This window comes from Metarhizium album (assembly GCF_000804445.1).
Source record: "Metarhizium album ARSEF 1941 chromosome Unknown scaffold_9, whole genome shotgun sequence".
In the NCBI taxonomy this organism is placed as follows: domain Eukaryota; kingdom Fungi; phylum Ascomycota; class Sordariomycetes; order Hypocreales; family Clavicipitaceae; genus Metarhizium; species Metarhizium album.
Window position 1 is genome coordinate 1,049,917 of NW_024467583.1, and position 19,247 is coordinate 1,069,163.

The 19,247-nt window shown below is 53.1% G+C and overlaps 6 protein-coding genes across 6 annotated transcripts; 3 read left to right on the plus strand and 3 right to left on the minus strand.

The window, feature by feature from the left end:
- Positions 1–2,815: 2,815 nt before the first annotated feature.
- On the minus strand, positions 2,816–3,824 carry MAM_04415 (NAD(P)-binding domain protein; the record flags this gene model as incomplete). The annotated part of the gene is made up of 2 exons (XM_040823213.1): positions 2,816–3,307; positions 3,375–3,824. The coding sequence occupies 2 exons, from the start codon at positions 3,822–3,824 to the stop codon at positions 2,816–2,818; spliced, it is 942 nt and encodes a 313-aa protein (XP_040679092.1).
- Positions 3,825–5,184: 1,360 nt separating this feature from the next.
- Positions 5,185–7,243, plus strand: MAM_04416 (Major facilitator superfamily domain, general substrate transporter; the record flags this gene model as incomplete). The annotated part of the gene is made up of 2 exons (XM_040823214.1): positions 5,185–5,813; positions 5,872–7,243. 2 exons carry the CDS (start codon positions 5,185–5,187, stop codon positions 7,241–7,243), a joined length of 2,001 nt encoding a protein of 666 aa, XP_040679093.1.
- Positions 7,244–7,834: 591 nt separating this feature from the next.
- MAM_04417 (Cytochrome P450) lies at positions 7,835–9,742 on the minus strand (the record flags this gene model as incomplete). Its single annotated transcript, XM_040823215.1, has 6 exons — positions 7,835–7,948; positions 8,002–8,091; positions 8,167–8,605; positions 8,685–8,914; positions 8,985–9,350; positions 9,497–9,742. The coding sequence occupies 6 exons, from the start codon at positions 9,740–9,742 to the stop codon at positions 7,835–7,837; spliced, it is 1,485 nt and encodes a 494-aa protein (XP_040679094.1).
- A 3,447-nt stretch (positions 9,743–13,189) lies between these two features.
- MAM_04418 (citrinin biosynthesis transcriptional activator CtnR) lies at positions 13,190–14,944 on the plus strand (the record flags this gene model as incomplete). The annotated part of the gene is made up of 4 exons (XM_040823216.1): positions 13,190–13,506; positions 13,582–14,095; positions 14,164–14,655; positions 14,714–14,944. The coding sequence occupies 4 exons, from the start codon at positions 13,190–13,192 to the stop codon at positions 14,942–14,944; spliced, it is 1,554 nt and encodes a 517-aa protein (XP_040679095.1).
- Positions 14,945–15,694: 750 nt separating this feature from the next.
- Positions 15,695–17,136, plus strand: MAM_04419 (Oxoglutarate/iron-dependent oxygenase; the record flags this gene model as incomplete). The annotated part of the gene is made up of 4 exons (XM_040823217.1): positions 15,695–15,741; positions 15,813–16,296; positions 16,414–16,711; positions 16,775–17,136. 4 exons carry the CDS (start codon positions 15,695–15,697, stop codon positions 17,134–17,136), a joined length of 1,191 nt encoding a protein of 396 aa, XP_040679096.1.
- A 440-nt stretch (positions 17,137–17,576) lies between these two features.
- On the minus strand, positions 17,577–19,156 carry MAM_04420 (Aromatic-ring hydroxylase-like protein; the record flags this gene model as incomplete). Its single annotated transcript, XM_040823218.1, has 2 exons — positions 17,577–18,568; positions 18,628–19,156. 2 exons carry the CDS (start codon positions 19,154–19,156, stop codon positions 17,577–17,579), a joined length of 1,521 nt encoding a protein of 506 aa, XP_040679097.1.
- Positions 19,157–19,247: the final 91 nt, after the last annotated feature.

Consider the following 19,247-nt stretch of genomic DNA (forward strand, 5'->3'; position numbering starts at 1 on the left):
ATTGGCATTAGACCGTCCGTGGCGGTATGCTCTTATCAGGTCTTGTGCTGCAGCTAGCGAGCACGACAGCGTCAGCTACAAGGCAGAACCTTGAACTGAACTATACAAAGGGAAAGGGCAGAGACGAGAAGTACATTTCGAATTCGGTGCCTCCCCGTTGGACCCCAGTTGCGTCGAGGCCTAGGTCGCAAGCGTCAAATGCAACATACAGTTACTCCCCAACTGTCGCGATATGGCCTCGACCGCTTGGCGCGTCCGTATTCTCCTGGCACAAATCTTCGGATTTGAGTTTGATGCCAAGGCTATGCTTCTTGGCGCGCATCGTGAGCCGATCAAGGCGCAGGTCGTTCCTGTGGAAACCGGAACGGTAGGCTCGAGGAGGCGAATTGCACATTGAATTTTGGCCGACACTTCAGCCATCACCATTGTTAGTGACGTAATTCCATAACCCAAAGGCTCATCTACTCCCACGGCCATTGGCGCCAACTCAGCGCCGGGAACGAACGCTTCACGTCGCCAAATGGCAGACCAACGACACCACACATCTGATTGCGGCCACCTCTTTCACATCCGACGACTGTCGAGGAAGTGATTACTGGGCCGCACAGCTGTGGGAGAATCCGGCGAGGAAAATCGGCAGGAAAAGGTGCCGTGCGGGCCTTTTGATATGGCGTTGCCAGCCCATGATGGTGTGGCAGTCGAAACGCCGCCACGCGGACATGGTGGCTGCATCTTAAAGACATGGAAACCTGGTGACTTGTTCCTGGCTTGCTAGCCGAGAGAAAAAGGTCATGTTGGTTCATGCATTTGTCATTCTACTGTGGCTGCAATGTCGCGAGCATTGCCCCGATTCTGCCGTCAGTCGAACTGGCCTGAAACTGCTTCGGATAAGTTGCGACGTCGCCCTATGAGTGCGGCTCTCTAGAGTAGTCATCATTACATCGAACAGATGCTCTGTCTGGTCAAGCTCGGTGATGGCTGATAGACACCGGTCTGGCGGTGCGTGGTAAGGCGTCGTGCGCAGTCGACATCGACTCATCTGACTCGTTGAACCAGCGCAGCTAGGTGGGCTTCCGTTACGAGAGTATATTGTATATTGGAAAAAGACTGCGTCCGAGTTTTGTGTATTTCCTTAGGTAAGACGAAAAGCACCGTGGCTTTTATAATCCTTGTTGCCTAATGGACACCTGTGGCAATATAGACAACAGACATGCGGTCGACACTTGCAAGGCAGATAGGTTCCATCTTGCAAAGCTGCTTGGCCCCCAAACAGTAAGGATGATGCATGAATGAAACTCCATCATTTGAGGAAATTGTTCTTCCTGTCAGCTACAGGATAATATCCGTCGGAGCAGCTTGCCTTGATACTAATCTCGGCCCTTTCAACGTGCAACCGTTGCCACCGTCACTCGTAGCCGTATTCCTTGAACTAGCCAAGGTACATGTTCATCTCAGGATGATAGTCTCGTCCGGGTAAGTAGTCGGAATATTTCGCGATGACAGATTCGGCATCATCGTTCCGTCCCCTACGGTAGGTGATGCTCTAGCGTGGCGCGCAAAGGACTAACAAATCTACTTGGAGGCATGCTTGCGGTGGAATGGAACATGGCACAGAGCGGCCTGGTAGTTACTAGTCTACATTCGACAGTTCGTTCGTCTGTAGGAGAAAAGCCACTTATACTGGAAGCATGTCTCGTGCTTATTCATAGCTTTAATTAACCTTGGTGGTATTGGTCGCCGTTGATCGACTATTACTGTCACACGGATGTTGGTGACACAGGAGCTATAGTCACAAGACCTAGGGCAAAAGGCAGCTGCGTAAATAGAAGCCTCTGGCCACAAAGATCTTTTTGAAAATCAAAGACATTCTATATGCGAATCGAGCCAAAGTGCGCCAAACTCACAACAACCGCGGTCAGCGAAGATCAGCACAGAGGCGGCAAAGTGAGTCAATGTAATTACTTTATGCCGCAAGATATTCACTGGAGGACCAGTAGTGTCATTGGCGAAAGGGGCTGCATCAACGATTTCGCCGTCACGAAATGCAGGAATCAGTCAGTGCGGATGACGCCCACCGCGTCAAGATGGCCAAAATACAGGCCAAGGAAATATCCGACATTGAGCCTTTCGAGTGAACCCCAAGTCAAACTCGACTGTGATTCGCGAAGGAACGAGGTGCATTGCTATTGTTGTTAGTGTACGAAGTTGTAAGGCTTTGATGCCGTCTTCTAAGTCGCAACCATGCGCACGATGTTCATGACAAAAATACCGTGGTAAAGACGTCTTTTGATACCGCATATTTAATGACAGTACATGGGAATATTTTCATTCACACATACGCATCGAGTCGTCGCACCTATCTTTGACTATCCCAGAGGCAGTAACACCTGCGAAAGTTTCGCTCATGACTACCATGACATGGAATCTGATTGAAGATCTGGGAGCGTCTAGGGTATGAGTTGGTATGAAATTGTTGCTGACCCTGCTTAAGCCGTCAAAGCATCCATTTTTTTGACACTTGACCGGTCCTCCTACCTGCCCTATGCATGATACCTCCGAAGTGTCTGTCCTACTTATCGTTTTCGTGTCGAGCAGTCATCAAATATGCATTTGATGGTATGGGGGTTATATTAGCCTGCCTGTAATGGCTCATCCGCAAGACTCATTGCTGTTACATATACAATCATGTACACGGACCCGCAAGCGAGACTACCAAAGCTGTTAATTCTGAACTTGGCTTGAAATCCACACTCGACCTTGTCCGTGTATTGTCTGGTCCTTCATCACATACGCAAAGCCGGCGTCAATAATATGCTCAAGCAGGACTAGACAAGACGTTCTCAATCCATTGCTCAACCGAAGTAGGGTCCCTGCCCAAGAGCCACGTCATGACGTTGGGGCTTCCTTGCAGACCACGACGGTTGTAATACAAAATGAGGCGCTCGACCGTGTCGCGGACCAAGTCACCGCGAGGATCGCCCTCGTTCCCCATCTGTCCAGTCTTGTCGCCGTACAGGCGCTCCATCAACCTGTCTGATCCAGCCTCTAGAGATGGAACCCTGACCTCGATCCGCTTTCCGATGCGCTTTTCAACCAAGTTGACGACTTCAGTCTCTGAAATGGGCGTTGTTGAGCAGAGGGGATACTCGGCCAAGTAGTGCCGCTCTCGCTCATTCAGAACCTTGGCTGACACCTCGGCCAGATCATCCAGAGAGACCAGGCTGCTGGCGGAGTTTGGCGACCACCACTTGTCGAGAACCGGCTTCTCCTGGGCGGCGAGCTTTGCGAGAGGGAACGTGTCCATGAACTGGAACAAGTCAGCGCATGCGTCCCGTGACGTGATGGAGACAGCGGCCAGTCTCGGAGAAACTGACGTTTACTGGCTTTAGAATTGTCCAGCAGGTGATTGGACTCAAGAATAGATGTTCCTCTACGTGGCTTTTGAGGTCGTGATGCAACAACGTTCTATGCTGGGTTGAAAGAACACTAGAGAAGAGAAAATGCTTGAAGACGTTGCCCTCGCGCCTCGATTCGGCAACCGCAGCATCGATCAGGTTGAAGCCCATGACCTTCTCATGGGAGTGCAGGCTTGGCAGCACAGCATTGATCGCCACGGCGCCCTGAAGCAACTTTGTGCACTCCTCAAGGGACTGGAGATCCACCGTTGCAACTTGTGCATCGGGATAGAGACTCTTGAGCTTCTGGGCAGACCTTGAGGAGTGAGCTGCCAGTCGAAGCTGGAATTTTCCCTTGTTGTAGAGCAGCGGAATCAGGCGTGAGCATTGTTTGCCGCCGGGGCAGGTGATGACGAGAATCTCAGACATGACTGTACGTCGTTTTTGGTTTACTCGTGATGGGGAAAAGGGATATATTTTGGGTCATCTCCGTTTAAGTAGAGTTTACGAGGCAAGTCATTATGCTGCAAATATGCCGCACAAAGCCGTACAATAGAAAACAAGGCTGGTGACACATTCGATTCGTACCTTATCGTGACCCGGAGTTTCTTTACTCGGCGGAATCCCGGTATGCGTTGATGGGTTTCCTCGGCAAGTTATGACTATAATTACTGTGGAGTGTAGTCATGTTTCCGTCTTGTTGGGCATCAACTCGTCGGGAATTGTAATTGCGGTGGCTACTCTGCATCGTTTTCTCTGGAAGTGAACCAGATGATCAGTCAGGGAATCCGGCTGTTCGTGTAGGACAGTGCGGAGCGTCTTTGAACAAAGTATCTATCTGTTTTTTTCAAAGAGTCTAGCACCATGTCTGTTCTTCCTCAATTCCTCCTTGGGTTGGGCTCAAAGGATACTTTCTACCTGGCGGAAAGCATCAAAAACAGCATCCACAACAGCGATTGAATGTTGGATGATTCAGGATCCAGAACGGACTACCTGATTAAGCAGGTCGCAGTGGATAACATGGGACTTATTGCGAGTGGTTGATGTCCAGAGAGACGACTGCAGTTCCGGAGAAACATCAGGCTACTTACTGCATATCAGTTCAACCTGGTCAATAAATTGACCCAACTCGGCGTTGCCTAAAATCCTCGCTTATTCCTGCCACCCACTTACGGAGTATCGGGTGGCCCATTGTCGACCGGGGACTTGGCGAGCTCCGTGACGAGCTCCCCTTGATCTTCACATGACTACCCAAGGGAAGTAGATTCGAATACTCCGAGCCGAAGGTTGCACAAAGTGGCGACAGGCACCAAGCAACGGAAGGGGCCGCGGACCTGTCACGTTCCGGCAGAAGCGAGGCCAGCTTTGGTTTATCTGGGTTCAAACGCACGTCCATCATCCGATGACAAGCCAACGCTGTTGGTCAGCTGCTGATGGATTAGATTAGATCGTGGAAGCCCTCGGAGTCTCGGACCACTTGTGGCAAGGCATCCTAGAATCGGCAATTAGCGAAGGAGGAAGACCGACGGAAGCGTTTCCTAGCGTCCCACCGTCTACTCAAACACGGGTTAGGGAAAATTCATTCTTCAGCGTCATGCACAAGACAGTGTGCGGTATATGTATGTATCATGTGACGGATGTGATCGGGTCAAGTCTAGGAGCACAACGGCAAATCGCCGCTCTCCTGCTTCGTTCTCCTTTCCAAATCGAAACCGGCGACAAAGACTTTGTTTTCTACATCCCGAGGATCTCTTGAGAGCAGCGTGCTTGGCGAGCAACTTGGTGCATCATGACGAGCCAAAGTCCTCCAGGGAGCGATATTACATGGTCAAGGCAGCAGAATGAAGACCAAGCGACAACCTCATCGGCTGATACCGTAGTTCAGTCACAGGGTGTAACTCGCATGGAGGCCATTTATCGCTCCACAAAGACATACAAGAAAGGCTTGTGGCTGGTCGGCGGTTCGGTCCTCGTTTGCGCCTGGGCGTATTCGTTGGATTTTGCAACCACCCAGCACTACTCGGTCGACGTCTCGTCCTACTACCGCCAGCACAGCACGGTGCTCTCCATTCTGGGCATCGTCACGAGCATTCTTAGCGCCGTCAGCAAGCCGTTCATAGCCAAGGTCTCCGACATCACGAGCAGACCGTACACGTATGTCGTGGCGCTGGCGTTCTACGTCGTCGGCTACGTCGTCGCGGCAACTTCGCAATCCATCTCGGCATACGTGGTCGGAGAGGCATTTGTCGCCCTGGGCAGTTCCGGAATCGACCTCGTCAACGACATCATTGTGGCCGACCTGACGCCGCTGGAATGGAGAGGCTTCCTTGGGGCGTTGCTGTCCACGCCATTCATCATCAACACGTGGTTTGCAGGGAAGATTGTACAGGCCATGCTATCCAGGAACCAGTGGAGATGGTATGTCTGGATGTGTCCCTGTACTGGGCAATGTCTAATACTGAAATCTGTGTCTCAGGGGCTACGGAATGTTTGCCATCATCATGCCGGCGGCTGTGTGCCCAGCCATTGCCACCTTGATTTACCTCGATCGAAAAGCGAAGAAGGCCGGCACGGTGAGTCTCGCTTCCGGCAGCGAATCCCAACGGATAGACAAGGGAGCCGCAAATCAGATTGGCCGCGCTGAGATCAAGGTCGACACGGCGACAATGGCCATGCCCGAAAGCAGCTGGATTAAGAAGCTTCGCCGGGGATTGATCGAGATTGATGCTTTTGGTCTATTGTTGCTTGGCCTTGGCTGGACTCTCTTCCTACTCCCATTCTCTTTAAAAACATATGCGCAGAATGGATGGGCCAACCCGTCACTCATCGCCATGTTTGTGGTCGGCGGAGTGCTGCTGATTGCGTACGTGATATATGAAGTCAAGTGGGCGGCCATGCCTAGTGCTCCTAAGCGGCTGATGCTAAACAAGACTTTCATTGTCTGTGTGATCATTGAGGCTTCGTATTTCGGTAGGTCCAACTCAACATCCGACACCATTCCTCCCACCCTCAACGGAGGCATGACTGACGCCCAGTTCTCAGTTTCCGCAAGCATGCGAGGCCTGTACTGGTCCTCGTATGTCTACATTACGAAGCCGTGGAGCTATCAGAACTGGGTCTACTACAACAACTCCCTTACCCTTGCTCTCTGCGTGTTTAGCCCTCTGGCTGGCGCCTTGCAGCGATGGACGCATCGATACAAGACCATTTGCATTATCGGCCTCTGCATCAAGGTGCTTGGTATGGGCATCATGCTCAACGGCCACAAGGCGACTGTCAGCACCGGGGCCTTGGTCATGACGCAGCTTCTCATCGGCGGCGGCGGTTCCATGGCCGTGGTCGGAACTCGCGTGGCGTCTCAGGCCAGTGTTCCACATCAAGACGTGGCTCTCACTATCTCGCTGCTCGCTCTGTGGTCCAGAGTTGGTATGGCAATCGGAAGTGCCATTGCCTCGGTTGTCTGGGCAAACCAAATGCCAAAGCAGCTTCGCAAGTATCTTCCTGCCAGAGCCTCGGACAAGGATGTGAAAACCCTCTTCAACAACATCAGAAAGCTTCGCACAGCCTATGACTTTGACAGCGACATGAAGAAAGGGGCCATTGAAGCCTACCAGAACGCCCTGTACTATCTCCTCGCCCCTGCGCTGGGGCTCGCGTTCGTCCCGCTGGTTGCCGCGTTCTTTATGAGCAACTTCTACCTGGGCAAGCAGCAGAATGCTGTTACCAATGTGGGTGTTGATGGACTGCCACTTGCCGAGAAGGACAACAACCCAGACCCTCGGCAGGCAAGCAAGTCGTTCAAGGAGACAATCGTTGGGTTCTGGAAGACCCAAGGAAACGAGCGTTAGGTCTCGGCGGCGTTTCGGACACACCTTGACTTTCAGACTTGAGCGTGATGCCGTGATTAGCCTGTTGGTCAACATGCTACTGTACTGGAGGGGAAGTTTGAAGTTCGTACACGGAATATGGTGGCTGCAATAGTGTGTAATCTCTTCCAAAATAGCTTCTAGCTGTCTGAGGAAAGTAGAAAAACAGCCCCGAGTTGGATTTGCCGTCCGAGGGCTCGAAGAGTCCAAGGCAAGCACCGCTGCTGGGTCTACGCAATGACAGGGTTTGAACAGGAGCAACTATATTGCTGTCGATTGCAATCTCGGAAGAGTTGGGAGGTGACCACTTGGCTGCCTAATTTGAATTCATAGTAACTACAGATTGTACAATCAACTAGTTTCTTGTGTCATAAGACACTCTAAGCTAGGGAACCTTGACATGATAGGACTTCCATGGCACTGCTACTTGTTGAGCGACGATGTATTTTCTTTTTTCATAACGGGCCTGGGAATCGTGCAAAGAAGTCACCAGCAAACTGCTGCCGCCTGGGTCACTACGCTCTCTCAGTGTTCAGTTGTTGGATTTTCTTGTTTTCTTGATACGAATTGTCATCAAGTTTCCGGTGTGCTCTTACTACGCCGCTTCTGTATCTGGGTGTACAGCCCTCTCTGTCTTAAGAACCAGTAATTCTCCGCCTTGAATGTGGTGTGATCGATGGCTTGAATCTACGTGGACTCGTGGTCAGTGCCGGAACTCCATCAGACAGAGCACGACAAACCTCGTAGTTGAGGACTAGAAACGGTACAATCTTCTTGATCTCGAAAATTCCAATGTACCGTCCCAGGCAGATACGCCTGCCAGCGCCGAACTATGACGGCTGGGTTAGTAGACGCGGTTGAAGCGCAGGTCCTTCGTTGGTAAGGTTTCACAACCTTTGACTCACCGTAAGCATGACGTTTTCCATCTTCCTTTTGTGGTCTGCATCGGCCTCCAACCACCGTTCCGGACGCCAGAACTCGGCATCCTCCCCATACATCTTCCTACATCGGTTGGTGACATATGGGTTGGCCCCGACAATGGTGCCTGCGGGCAGGAAGTGGCCCAGCACTGTGACGCCGCCCTCGGGAACGACGCGCTCGAAAGGCAAGGCGAATGGAGGATGTACCCGGAGTGCTTCGAGGACACAGGCATCCAGATATGGCAGCGAGCTTACCTCGGTCCATTTGGGATACGGCCGGGACACGCCGGCCTCGTCAAGCTCTCGAACCAACTTTTTGAGCGTGTACGGTCGTTTGAGCAAGTTGTACATTACGGTCTGCATAACCGTACCGACCGAATCCGAGCCTGCAATCACGTTTGAGAAGGTCCAAGAAGTCACAGCCCTGTTGGATGCCGGAGTGTCAACGACGCAAGTTTTGTTACCGAGATGTTGGAGTCTGGGAACAAGTCTGAAGGCCTTACCAAGCCGGGATGTTATCACCACGCCGTTGGATCTCGATATATCGGTCCAGGAAGTCCCGCCTCTCATTCTGAAGCTCGGCATGTTCCTTGGCTTCGGCTTTCAAACGACTTTGACGTTCTCGAATTGTGTCGCCAACAAACCCTAACAGAGAGTTTCCGGGGGTCTGTCGTAGCGAGTCGACAACCCGATTTTTGTACAATATCTTGTCTAGCCACGGAACTTGCATCATCTTTATTTGACGTTAGCGGGCTTGTGGAAGGGACCGGGACAGTTGTGAAGTTGTGAACAAGGATGCATACCGGCGCGGCTTGTTTCATGAAAAGCCAAACTGCGTCGAGCTTTCCGCCGACATCCTTTCCCTCCTCCAGAAACCCATAGCGCTTGTTAAACGTCAGGGTGCCCATGACGTCGAATGCAAAGAACTGCAGCCATTCACTGAGGTCGAATATCTCGTCGTTTGCGCAAAATCGCCCGTCGAACTGCTTGGCAACGACGTGAAGCACGTCATCCACCAGACTTTCAAAGGTGACGACATTGGACAGGGAGAAGATTTGGGCGACTGGCTTTTTGAGGTTGGAGTGCATCTCTTCGTCTAGGCAGGTAAAGATTGCGGGCAGAGCACCGCCGGCTCTCGAATACGGGCGAAGCGGTAGATAAAAGTTGCCCTACGGCGCACTTGGGTCAGCTACAACCACTCTCTTGTCTTCCTTCGTCTTGGTCAAGCCGGCGATTTGCCCCTTCTTCTTGCCTTGAGAAATCCTCGCCGCATGGGATACAGTTGAGGAACAGCACTGGGGTTGCCGATAGATACCATGTTCGGCCCCATGCGGACGACATCCCCGTATTGCTCGTGCAGGTTTTGGTGTTTAAGATGCGCCGTCTTTGCGTGAACCCATCTCACCCTCGCCACGTCGGACACGATGGCAGACACGGGCCCCGGGATGTGCCGCAGTCGCCACCATACATGCCATCTTTGCAGCAGGAATCCCGCGAGTGGTAGGCAAAACAAGGCTCTGAGGATGATCCAGAGGGGCACTTCATCGAGCAGCTCGGGCATTGTGCCTTTGGCTGGTGGCCCACGATGACGGAATTTGGAAGTTGAGCTGTTTGTTGGCTGATGAGTTGCTCTTGATACATCAGGCCTGGACTCTGCACACTGGAGATGCGCAAACCAGGATTGAGCCAGGGCATTTCGGAATAGATGTGGTTCTATTGATATTTCAGATGGTCTCCCTATTTTTTTTTTTTTATAAAAAGCGGGTTTCTCCCGTGTCAGTCGCTTATAGATTCATCTTTGGTAAACAACAAATTGTACGAGCTAGGACAACAAGAGGGAGTAGATCCGAGCCATCACTGATCCGGCCACAAAAACGTCGCGGCACACTTTGTCACCGAGGGCTTATTCCGGACCGGGATCAGGATCAGATAACTACGCCCGCGTCGCTATCTTGGATCTCCTTGATTCTGCCGGTGTTGAAATTGGCTCGACGCCTGTATTTGTCCACGTCCCTTTAACCGACACGGTTAGACGTGACTGCTTAGTTAGGTCATATGGTAAGGGCTGCGGCCGTTACATTCTGACGCATGGGTCCCTCTTAGTTTCTCCGAGGCGCATGAAGCGACGGCCGGACGGTGGCAAGCAGCTTGGCAGCAGCCGCTTGCCCTCGGAAGACTCCAAGGTGGTGTGGAACGCTTGTCCTGAGTCCTGGCTCCTCGGAGGAGTTCCGGCAGTTCGGCCGACATGGGGGTGGACCATTTTCCATGTTTTTGACTCCAAGGCTCACACGATATCCAGAGTAGTCGACAAGCCGACTTGGAGAGGATATAGCCTGAGTCAAGGGGCCGTGAGAACTGCCGGGACGGTTTTACAATTTATGACAGGAGAGGTTTGCGACAAGAAGCGAACACGCGTCTCAGGAAGTTAGACGACTGGAATCATCCTTTGCAAATCGCCGATGCCGCGGCCGCATCATTGTCTTCAGGCCACATCGGCAAACCCGACGAGTTTCTGTAAATGAAAAACTAGGACCTAGGCTTGAAATCATCACTTGCCATCTCGCCTCGCCTGCCAGCGACCCAGCAAAGCACAGGGACCAACGGAAGCATCACCGTGAGCCCACCCATACCCACCCGGCTGCGGACGGGAAGTGCTGTGCCCGTGTCTTTGAGTGATCATCCATGTCGGGAAGCGAGGAGTGGATGACGCGGGCATTGTTACCCGACGTCTACCCCTTGTCCATGGCTGGGCGATTTGACCTTCCCACTCGCTAGGGTTAGGGTTAGGTGCCTGGTCAGGGATGGTAGAAGAGCGAGGTTTGAGCTGACGCCATTTGGCCCGTTTGAACATGTGTACTGTACGTAGTCCTGCCCCGGAGGAAGGGGAAGGGGGGGCGCGCGCCTGGCGCCCTTTAGGGACGGTTCGAGCAGACGAGGCTGATGATGGCGATGGAACAGGCATAAGTTGATGACGCTTCTTGAGCCAGGCTTGTTTGGTCGAGTGAGCCGTAACTCGGCTACCGATGGTGTTGGTTGGTGTATGGTTGTCTCTGGACTCGACGGATCCTACCTGCACACGACCACATCCAGATGAATCCAAGATGGTGATGCCGGCTTGGATTGTGCTCGTTAACGCACTTGGGGCCCAGCCATCCCGCCGAGAATGAAGGTGCAAAGTGTGAAGAGACCATGACCTCCAAGGTGGGGATCGCTGATCAAATTCCGCCTGATTGATAAGATTTCCTCCATGCATCAATGGCATGCCATGCTTGCCCAGCAAGGATCAGGCGGTGGGTTCCATATTCGACGGGTTCCGCTCAAGAAAGCATGTGTAAGTTGATGTCCCCATAGCGGCGTCACAGCGCAGGGCGTCCGAGGGGAAGTGCCCAACTACGATTACGACGCTGTGGAGGGCAGGCGAGAAAGATGGCGTAATGGAAAACGGTCTGTTGTTGCAATGTGACATCGCGAACCGCTTTCAGTTGCCCAAGCCTTTGTTCTGCCACGCGAGCTTCGTGAGCAAGCTGGTCTTGCGGTCGTGGAGGAGTAGAGCTGGAGCTTTATCAAACGTTATCAACCAGTACTGCGGACGTCAGATAGCTTCTACGTTCTTTTCTCTGTAGTTTAGAACACGAGGGGAGATTAGATGAACCTGCTCCAACTCTGCAACGGGGATGCAACGCTACCTGGCAGTGTTGCGTATGACCAGGCACATTGTGCAAAAGAACCCTGGGCCCTGGGGCCTCCCACTTCGGGTCCCGACTCGGTCTTTGGGAGAACCCCGTCGGTAGTCGATAGACAGTCTGACGTCGTCTTGGAAAAGTCTGCAACCGCTCTCTTCGCGCCAAGAGAGAAACACTTGACTCTTGTCGACTGCTAGTCGCATGCGAAGCTCCGAAGGACTGGTCGATGTACGCCTACGGCCGAGCTCGATCATAGGATCCGCGCCAAAATCTCATCATCTCACCCTGATGTTGTTGCCTGCCCTGCCGTGCCCGCTTTGACGACTTTGCAGACAAGGCCATGGCTGTGGATCTATTGGTCTGGAACATGAGCTTCGTTTCTTTCAGTGCGACAGATATTGACTCCGCAATCCTGCTTCCTCGGGGGGGTCGAGTGGAATTTATCGGATCAAACTGATGAAACAAAGACTCGGTTCATGGATGAGCAGGCTCGGTGCCGACACGAGGGCCCGGTAGCATCAGGCACGCAACACCAACAGCCCTCTCGTTCTTCGTTGAACTCACGCGGTCCATGTCGTTTCTTTTGACAGTGCCAGGTGCCAGTCTTCCCAGCCAGCAGTTGGACATTCGAACTGGACGGGATATCCGCGTCACTCTGGCAAGAGACCCAAGTCCCACCAGCACAGCACAGCACAGCACGTTCTACAGCCGTTGTGAGGACAGGTAAATCAAATGTGCTGTTGATGCTTATTGCTACGCGGCCAATTCGTCTTGGAAGCTGTACCAGTAAACCCTCTCTGCTCCTTAGTCGCATCTTCCCCGAAACGATTCTCGCTATAGCTACAACAGCCACGGACTCGTGCAGCCTTAGACTACTTCGATCCCTGATACATGGTTTGGCTCGGGCAGCTGCCCTCAAAGATAATACCACCCTGGATCCACGGTCGTGTGTGTGTGTCATCTAGCAGTTCTATATCAACTTCCCAAAGCGAAATTACCTGCTGCTCATCTCCCGGAACATGCAGACGCCAGAAGAAGTCGAGCAGTCGACTTTGTCGGAAACCCTGCCATCGGGCCGGAGTCGTCAGAAGCCAGCCTGCGAAGAATGCCGACGGCGCAAGCTCCGTTGCGACGGACAGCAACCGCAATGCCGCGTCTGTAAAGAGACCGGCGTGGTATGCCAAGTAAACCCCGTTCGGGCAGCTCGAGGCCCAAAAAGGGGATATCTGAAGAATCTACGGAATCGAGTTTGTACGTTCAATTTGGCCATTGCGGCCTCCGTGGCCATGCCTCGATGGAATATGATATAATAATACTTCACAGCTATGCTTGAAAGCAGACTCGCTGCGCAGTCCCAGGATCTGGGCACAAGTGAGACCGGCATCAGCTCTGGCGACGTCTTGCCATCGCCACTGGCTCCGATACCGAGCTCGATACCCGGGGGGAACGTAGATTCCGTCCAGGACATGTTTTCAATCATGGAGCCCGCAGTCTCCGAGTCTGAAATGGCTTTGACGAGTCCTCTTTTGGACCTCGGGACTCTGCACAATCTAAACCTGATACCTGAGCCGCCGCCCACGCCGCCCACAACGTGTCTGACAGTCAGCAGTGTTCCTGTTTGTGACTTCACACAAGCAGAGCTGTAAGGGAACCTCTCTCTTGCCAAAGAACCCCCTTGAAGAGGCTGGCCGCTGACAGCAGGGGGAGTCGATTGCAGCGACCAGCTCTACTTTGATCGTGTTCATCCTTCGACACCAATCCTGCATCAAAGACGTTATCACGGCTGGTCCAAGCAGCACACAAAGTCGACAGCAAAGCTGGCCTTGCAATACGCCATGTGGACATTGTCATCCCTGTTATCTGGTCAATTTCAGCACCTGCAGGAAGTCTTCTACCAGGAAGCCAGACAGATGCTCGAGTCATCGAACCCGTCCAACGGGACCCAAGCTACTGCTCTGGAAATCGAGCTGGCGCAGGCCTGGGTACTGATTGCTACCTACGAGTCAATGAGGACGTACAATCAACACGCCTGGATGAGCGCCGGACACGCCTTCCGCCTGGTGCAACTGATGAGGCTGCATGAAGTCGACAGCCCGACAAACCCATCTTCCGGTGCCGACAACGATCCCGCGGCGACAGAAGAGAAGCGACGAGTGTTTTGGATGGCGTACTTTGTCGATCACCTGCTCAGCATGAAGAATAACTCGCCGACTCGACTGAGCGAGCACGTGGTGAGTCCTCTCAACCGCCAAGCTTGGTGCTGCAAGTCTGATGGATGATGTTACCTCTGAACCAACAGATCTGCACGCGCTTGCCCGCCCAAGAATGCGATTTTCAAAATGGCCAGAGCAGCGTAATGGATTTCTTATCAGACGCCATAGTAGACCAACATCCAACGACGCGCTCCCCTTTCAACGAGTGCATCATCTTGGCAACCATGTGCGGACGAACGCTGTCCCATAACCAGCAATACAACATACGCTGCTTGCACGGTGACAGCGAGACAGAATGGTCAGACTGGGACCCTTGGTTTGACAATGTCCTGCTGGCAAGGCTCCAGCTTTTGTCCAAGCGTTATCCTTCCCCCACGAACGGGTACGACCCCATGCTTCTTTTCGCGCACGCCATCGCGCAGGTGTCGGTCATATACCTCTGCAAGGAAGTCAAATCTATGGTCTGGCCAAACGGGAAAGCAAGATGCCTTCAACCAGAGTATCAGCAACGAGCGTTGAATGCCGCCGAGCACATGGTCAACCTTGCGTATGCGCTCGTGGACTTTGGCGTCTTCAAGGTAAGAGATTTCGTCCTTTGGCCCATGCCGGGCCGCCGCTAAAGGAGTGGAAATACAGGTCCATCCCCTCATGTCAATTCCAATACTTCTCTGCGTCGAGTTTTTGTTTGCCAACCGACGGCTATCTCGGGCTGCTGCGCTGTTGCGTCAGCTCCTTGACGCACTGGGTCAGCTGAAGAGTGTCACGAATCCAAAGCAGAATTACATTATGCTTCTGGATCTGACTCACATTCTGCCGCTGATGAACGCAATCGACAATGGGACGGCGGCTGCCGCACTGAGCCAATAGGTGGTTGTTTGTGAGCTGTCGACCTGGAAGCAGAACGGGACGGTGCAGACAACGCAGCGCGTTTGAAATAGATCTTTTACATTCTTCAGAAGGCTGCTGGGCAGAAACAACGTGCAGTGAGAGCAGTCACGAGGATGAACGCGGTCATGTTTCTTTGTCCTTTTATCTGTCGTCTTGCCATCAACCGCTCCTGGTCTGGGAACTGCATTTGATGTAACCTCGTGTGGCTACGTACGGCATCATGTTGTTATGAAGAGTTGTAGGCATGCAAGCCCTGACAAACTTCGTTGGTATACTGTGCAGTGTAACTGTAATGTTCTATGTTGTGGTACGTGAGAGACGGTTTCCTTACAACTTGTCTCATGGCTGAGGCCCGACAAGACCCAGCAAAATGCAGACCTCGTCTCGATCCGGCACGTGTGATACAGCAAAAGCGGTCCGTAACTACCCGGAGAGATGCTCCCCCGGGCCGTAGGTGCTGTCCCATTGGCTCAGACTGCAGTTGAATCCGGCACACGGCGTGCCTGTTGACTGCTCGTGCTTCGCGTCGTTCCAGCCGGAGAAAGTTGAGCGGCCAGTGGATATTCCGAGACGGGCCACGCCTTTTCCAAGATTTGTCAACGGAAAACTCCATGTCTAATAAGGTCAAATGCCGTTTGACCCGATGAATCCTCGCTGTTTCGCGCCCAGATGCGGAGTATCTTGCTGACACCTTGGCTGGAATTGGCAGCGAGGTCGGATTTCGTCGCCATGTCCGTCAAGCAGACGGACCTCCAAGTCAAGACGCCATGGAGGAAGTTTACAAAACTCTTTACACACTGCTGCATGTTATGGGACACAAAATCCTGATATGAGCCACCTACAATAGGCTCGAAGCTAGTAACTATACACTTCCTGCGTCCTATATCAAGCTAGAGCAACTCCTTACACCGTTCGCAAAGGGGTCGTCGCCACCCCATACGGCTCGCCGCATTGTGAACCGTCTTCTCTTCCTATCCATCTCGAAAAGCCAAATTGCTCTTATCAAGATGGGCAGTAGCACACCTGAGGCTATCCCCACCATTGATATCAGCGATTTCATCTCACCGACATCGAGTGAAACGCAGAAACAGGCCGTTGTCGACAATGTCCGCCATGCTTGTACAACCTATGGGTTTTTCCAAGCCGTTGGCCATGGACTCGGTGTCGAGGAGCAGAGAGACATTCTAGATTGCACCAGACGATTCTTCGCCCTCCCAGAAGAGGACAGGATGGAGGTTTGCGTCTCCAAGTCCATGGGCAAATCTCTCCGGGGCTACGAGCCGCCTCTCATCCAGACTCACCATAAAGGCTTGATGCCAGATATTAAAGAAGTCAGTGGATCGAGCTCCGCCCTGAAGCTTTGCACGCCTCTACAGCCATGCTTGCTGGGCTTCTGGGCTTTGCTGTTTGTCCCGGGCTAACGACTTCTATAACCGCCCACCATCTAGACTTTCATGGTTGGGGCAGAAATTCCAGCCGACCATCCTGACGCTGGTTCTTTTTCCACCGGCCCCAACCTGTGGCCGTCCAAGCTGCCCGAGGACCAGTTCCGCAAGCCCGTCATGGAATACCAGGCTAAGATGGTGAATCTGGCCAAGGTTTTTTTGAGAATCCTCGGCAGAGGCTTGCCCAAGGAATGGGGTCACCCGCCAAGCGTGCTCGAGAAGCTTGCGGACAATCCCTCTATTCCCATGAGGATGCTTCATTATGCGCCCCAGCAAGTTCTCCACGATACGCAATTTGGAGGTGAGAAGGTTCGCGTAGACAACGCGCCAGAGTGCGGGAAATACTGACTCGACCATGATGCAGTCGCCGACCACACGGACTTTGGTTGCATTACGATTCTTCTGCAAGAGACGGGGAGCAAGGGGCTCGAGGTGTGGTATCCCCCTACCGAGAGCTGGATCCCGGTTCCGCCAAAGGAGGGAGCCTATGTCATCAACATGAGCGACATGATGCAGAAGTGGACGGGCGGCTACTACCGCAGCGCGCGCCACAGGGTTGTGACAAACTCTCGACATCATCGCTATAGCGTCGCCTTCTTCCTCAACGGTAACCTCAAGCTGAGGGCAAAGGCGTTGGACGGCTCCGGCAGCGAGGTTGTGATTGGCGAACACATACGCCAAAGACTTATTGATACTCTGGGGAAAACGGGCGAGATGCTCAAATAGGGGAGATTCGAGGATGGGGGGTTCAGCGTACCTAGATATTCAAGATGGAGGGAAAAGTATGCACTGTGGTCTTGTAGTATATCCTGACATGCCGAGATTTACTGTGTGCCCTGTAAATGTGCGGCCCTGAATCACACCAAGATCTTGATGACTTGGTCGGTAGGAGAAGCCAAAGAACAGGACGAAGGCATTGTTCTTGATGTGATTGACAAGACAGACAGCCCAACGTCGTCGTCTCATGGGGTTGCTCTTGAGAGCTACAATATCGACTGGCGGTAGAGATGAAATTGTATTCACCCAACTTCATTTGCAGACCAACTACCGGTCCGCGTCATCCAACTGATTACACCGCAAGTCATGCTTCATGTAGCCCCCCACAACTAGAGCATTGTCCCACGGCATGAAGCCGATTCAGAAACCACGAGATTGGTAGCCTAGTCTTATTCGGGCTCGGAAAGTACTTCGGTGAGCCGCTCGATCGAGACGGCTTTCGAGTAGTCGCCGAGCCCATTCCCAAATACCTTTGCCGTCAGGATTTGCTCGACAGCGCCTGCGTTGGGGAGATTTTCTGGCTGGACATCGCCTCTGGCGGTACATGATTTTCTCTCGAGGCGACTGATGGCCATGCCGTAGCTCTCAATGGCGTCCGTGACCATCCGGCGAGGGTCGAAACTCCAGATCTTATGTACCTGGTCTTTGACTTCCTCCAATGTCGATTCCGCCTTGAGCCACTTTGCCGGGTCTGCCCAGCCTGTTTGTTGGTTCAAGTCACAGACCCGACGACTGCTGTTGACAAGCCACTGGCTGCGGGCTCTCCTGGCGTCACTATACACGGCAAATGCCGACGACAGGAGCTGGTGCTTTGACAACTTTCCGGTTCGGAGCTTCATGGAGGCGTCAGCCAGGAGGACTGAAAGGCAAAGTGCATCTTCCACGCCCATGCCAGCGCCAGCACCATGATGCGGACTGCTAGCATGTGCTGCGTCTCCGGCAACACATATTCTGCCCTTGTTGTAGAACGGGAGGGGGTACTCCCACAAGTCGAAGACTGCCCATGAAGGGAACGACTCTGGCAGGAGGCTTATGAGAGCTCGAATGGCTGGGTTCCAGCCGCTGAACCGATGCTCAATATCAGCACGTTGTCCGATGAAGGCCGTTGGCTTGTCTTGCGGCCATTCCTCGTCATTGCGAACAAAGACAGTCACATTACACATGGTACCATGCGCCACGGGGTAATGAAGGATATTGGCACGGGGGCCCAAGTGATTGTGGAACGCCCTCGCCTTCTGCTCTCCCAGCACTGAGACGGCCTTCTCCATGGGGATAACCGTAGGGTGCGAGTTGACGTGGGTATACGTCGGCTTGCCGGCGGTGCTTTCGTGGCCCATGACCATGTCTCTCGTCCTGGATTTGATGCCATCGCAGCCAATTACTGTCTTCAGGTCAGACGGTTCCCGCCACGGATGCATTCATGGATAGCCGTCTACTCACCCGCGTCGGCTTCGGCTACGGTGCCGTCTGCGAACTTGAGGGCAATCTTTTCGTCGTCGCCGCGCTCGAGGACATCCTCCAGGCGCTTCTTGAAGACCACGGTGCCGGGTGGCAAGACTCGGATCAGATGTTCGATAAGGTGGTCTCTGCGGATGCCTTGGATCCCTCGATATCCTGCATTTATTTTCAGGTACATCTTCTGATAAAAGGGATCGTTTTCGTCTCGTTGGTTGCAACCATCGATCCATCGGAGATAGTCGTGAGGATCATCCTCGTTGGCAGCGGAAAGGCCTACGGCGCCGCCCATCCTGAAGGCCATGGTCACTTCCGGGTCGATCATCTCCAAACATGTCTGGGCAGAGGGATTGAATGCGATCCCGGTTCCCAGCCCTCGCAGCCCTTGTCCCTGCTCGAAAACCTTGACCTTGATCCGGCGCCTCGCAAGACCTGCAGCGGTGATGAGACCTATGATGCCGCATCCTACAATTGCAACCTCAAGAGCGCTGTCATCCCCTACTGATTGAGACATCCGGAGGACTTGTGACACGTCTGAGTGCAGAGATTCGTGGAGAAATGTCGGTACGGAAGCCAACCACCATCACGCCTGCACGGCCATTACG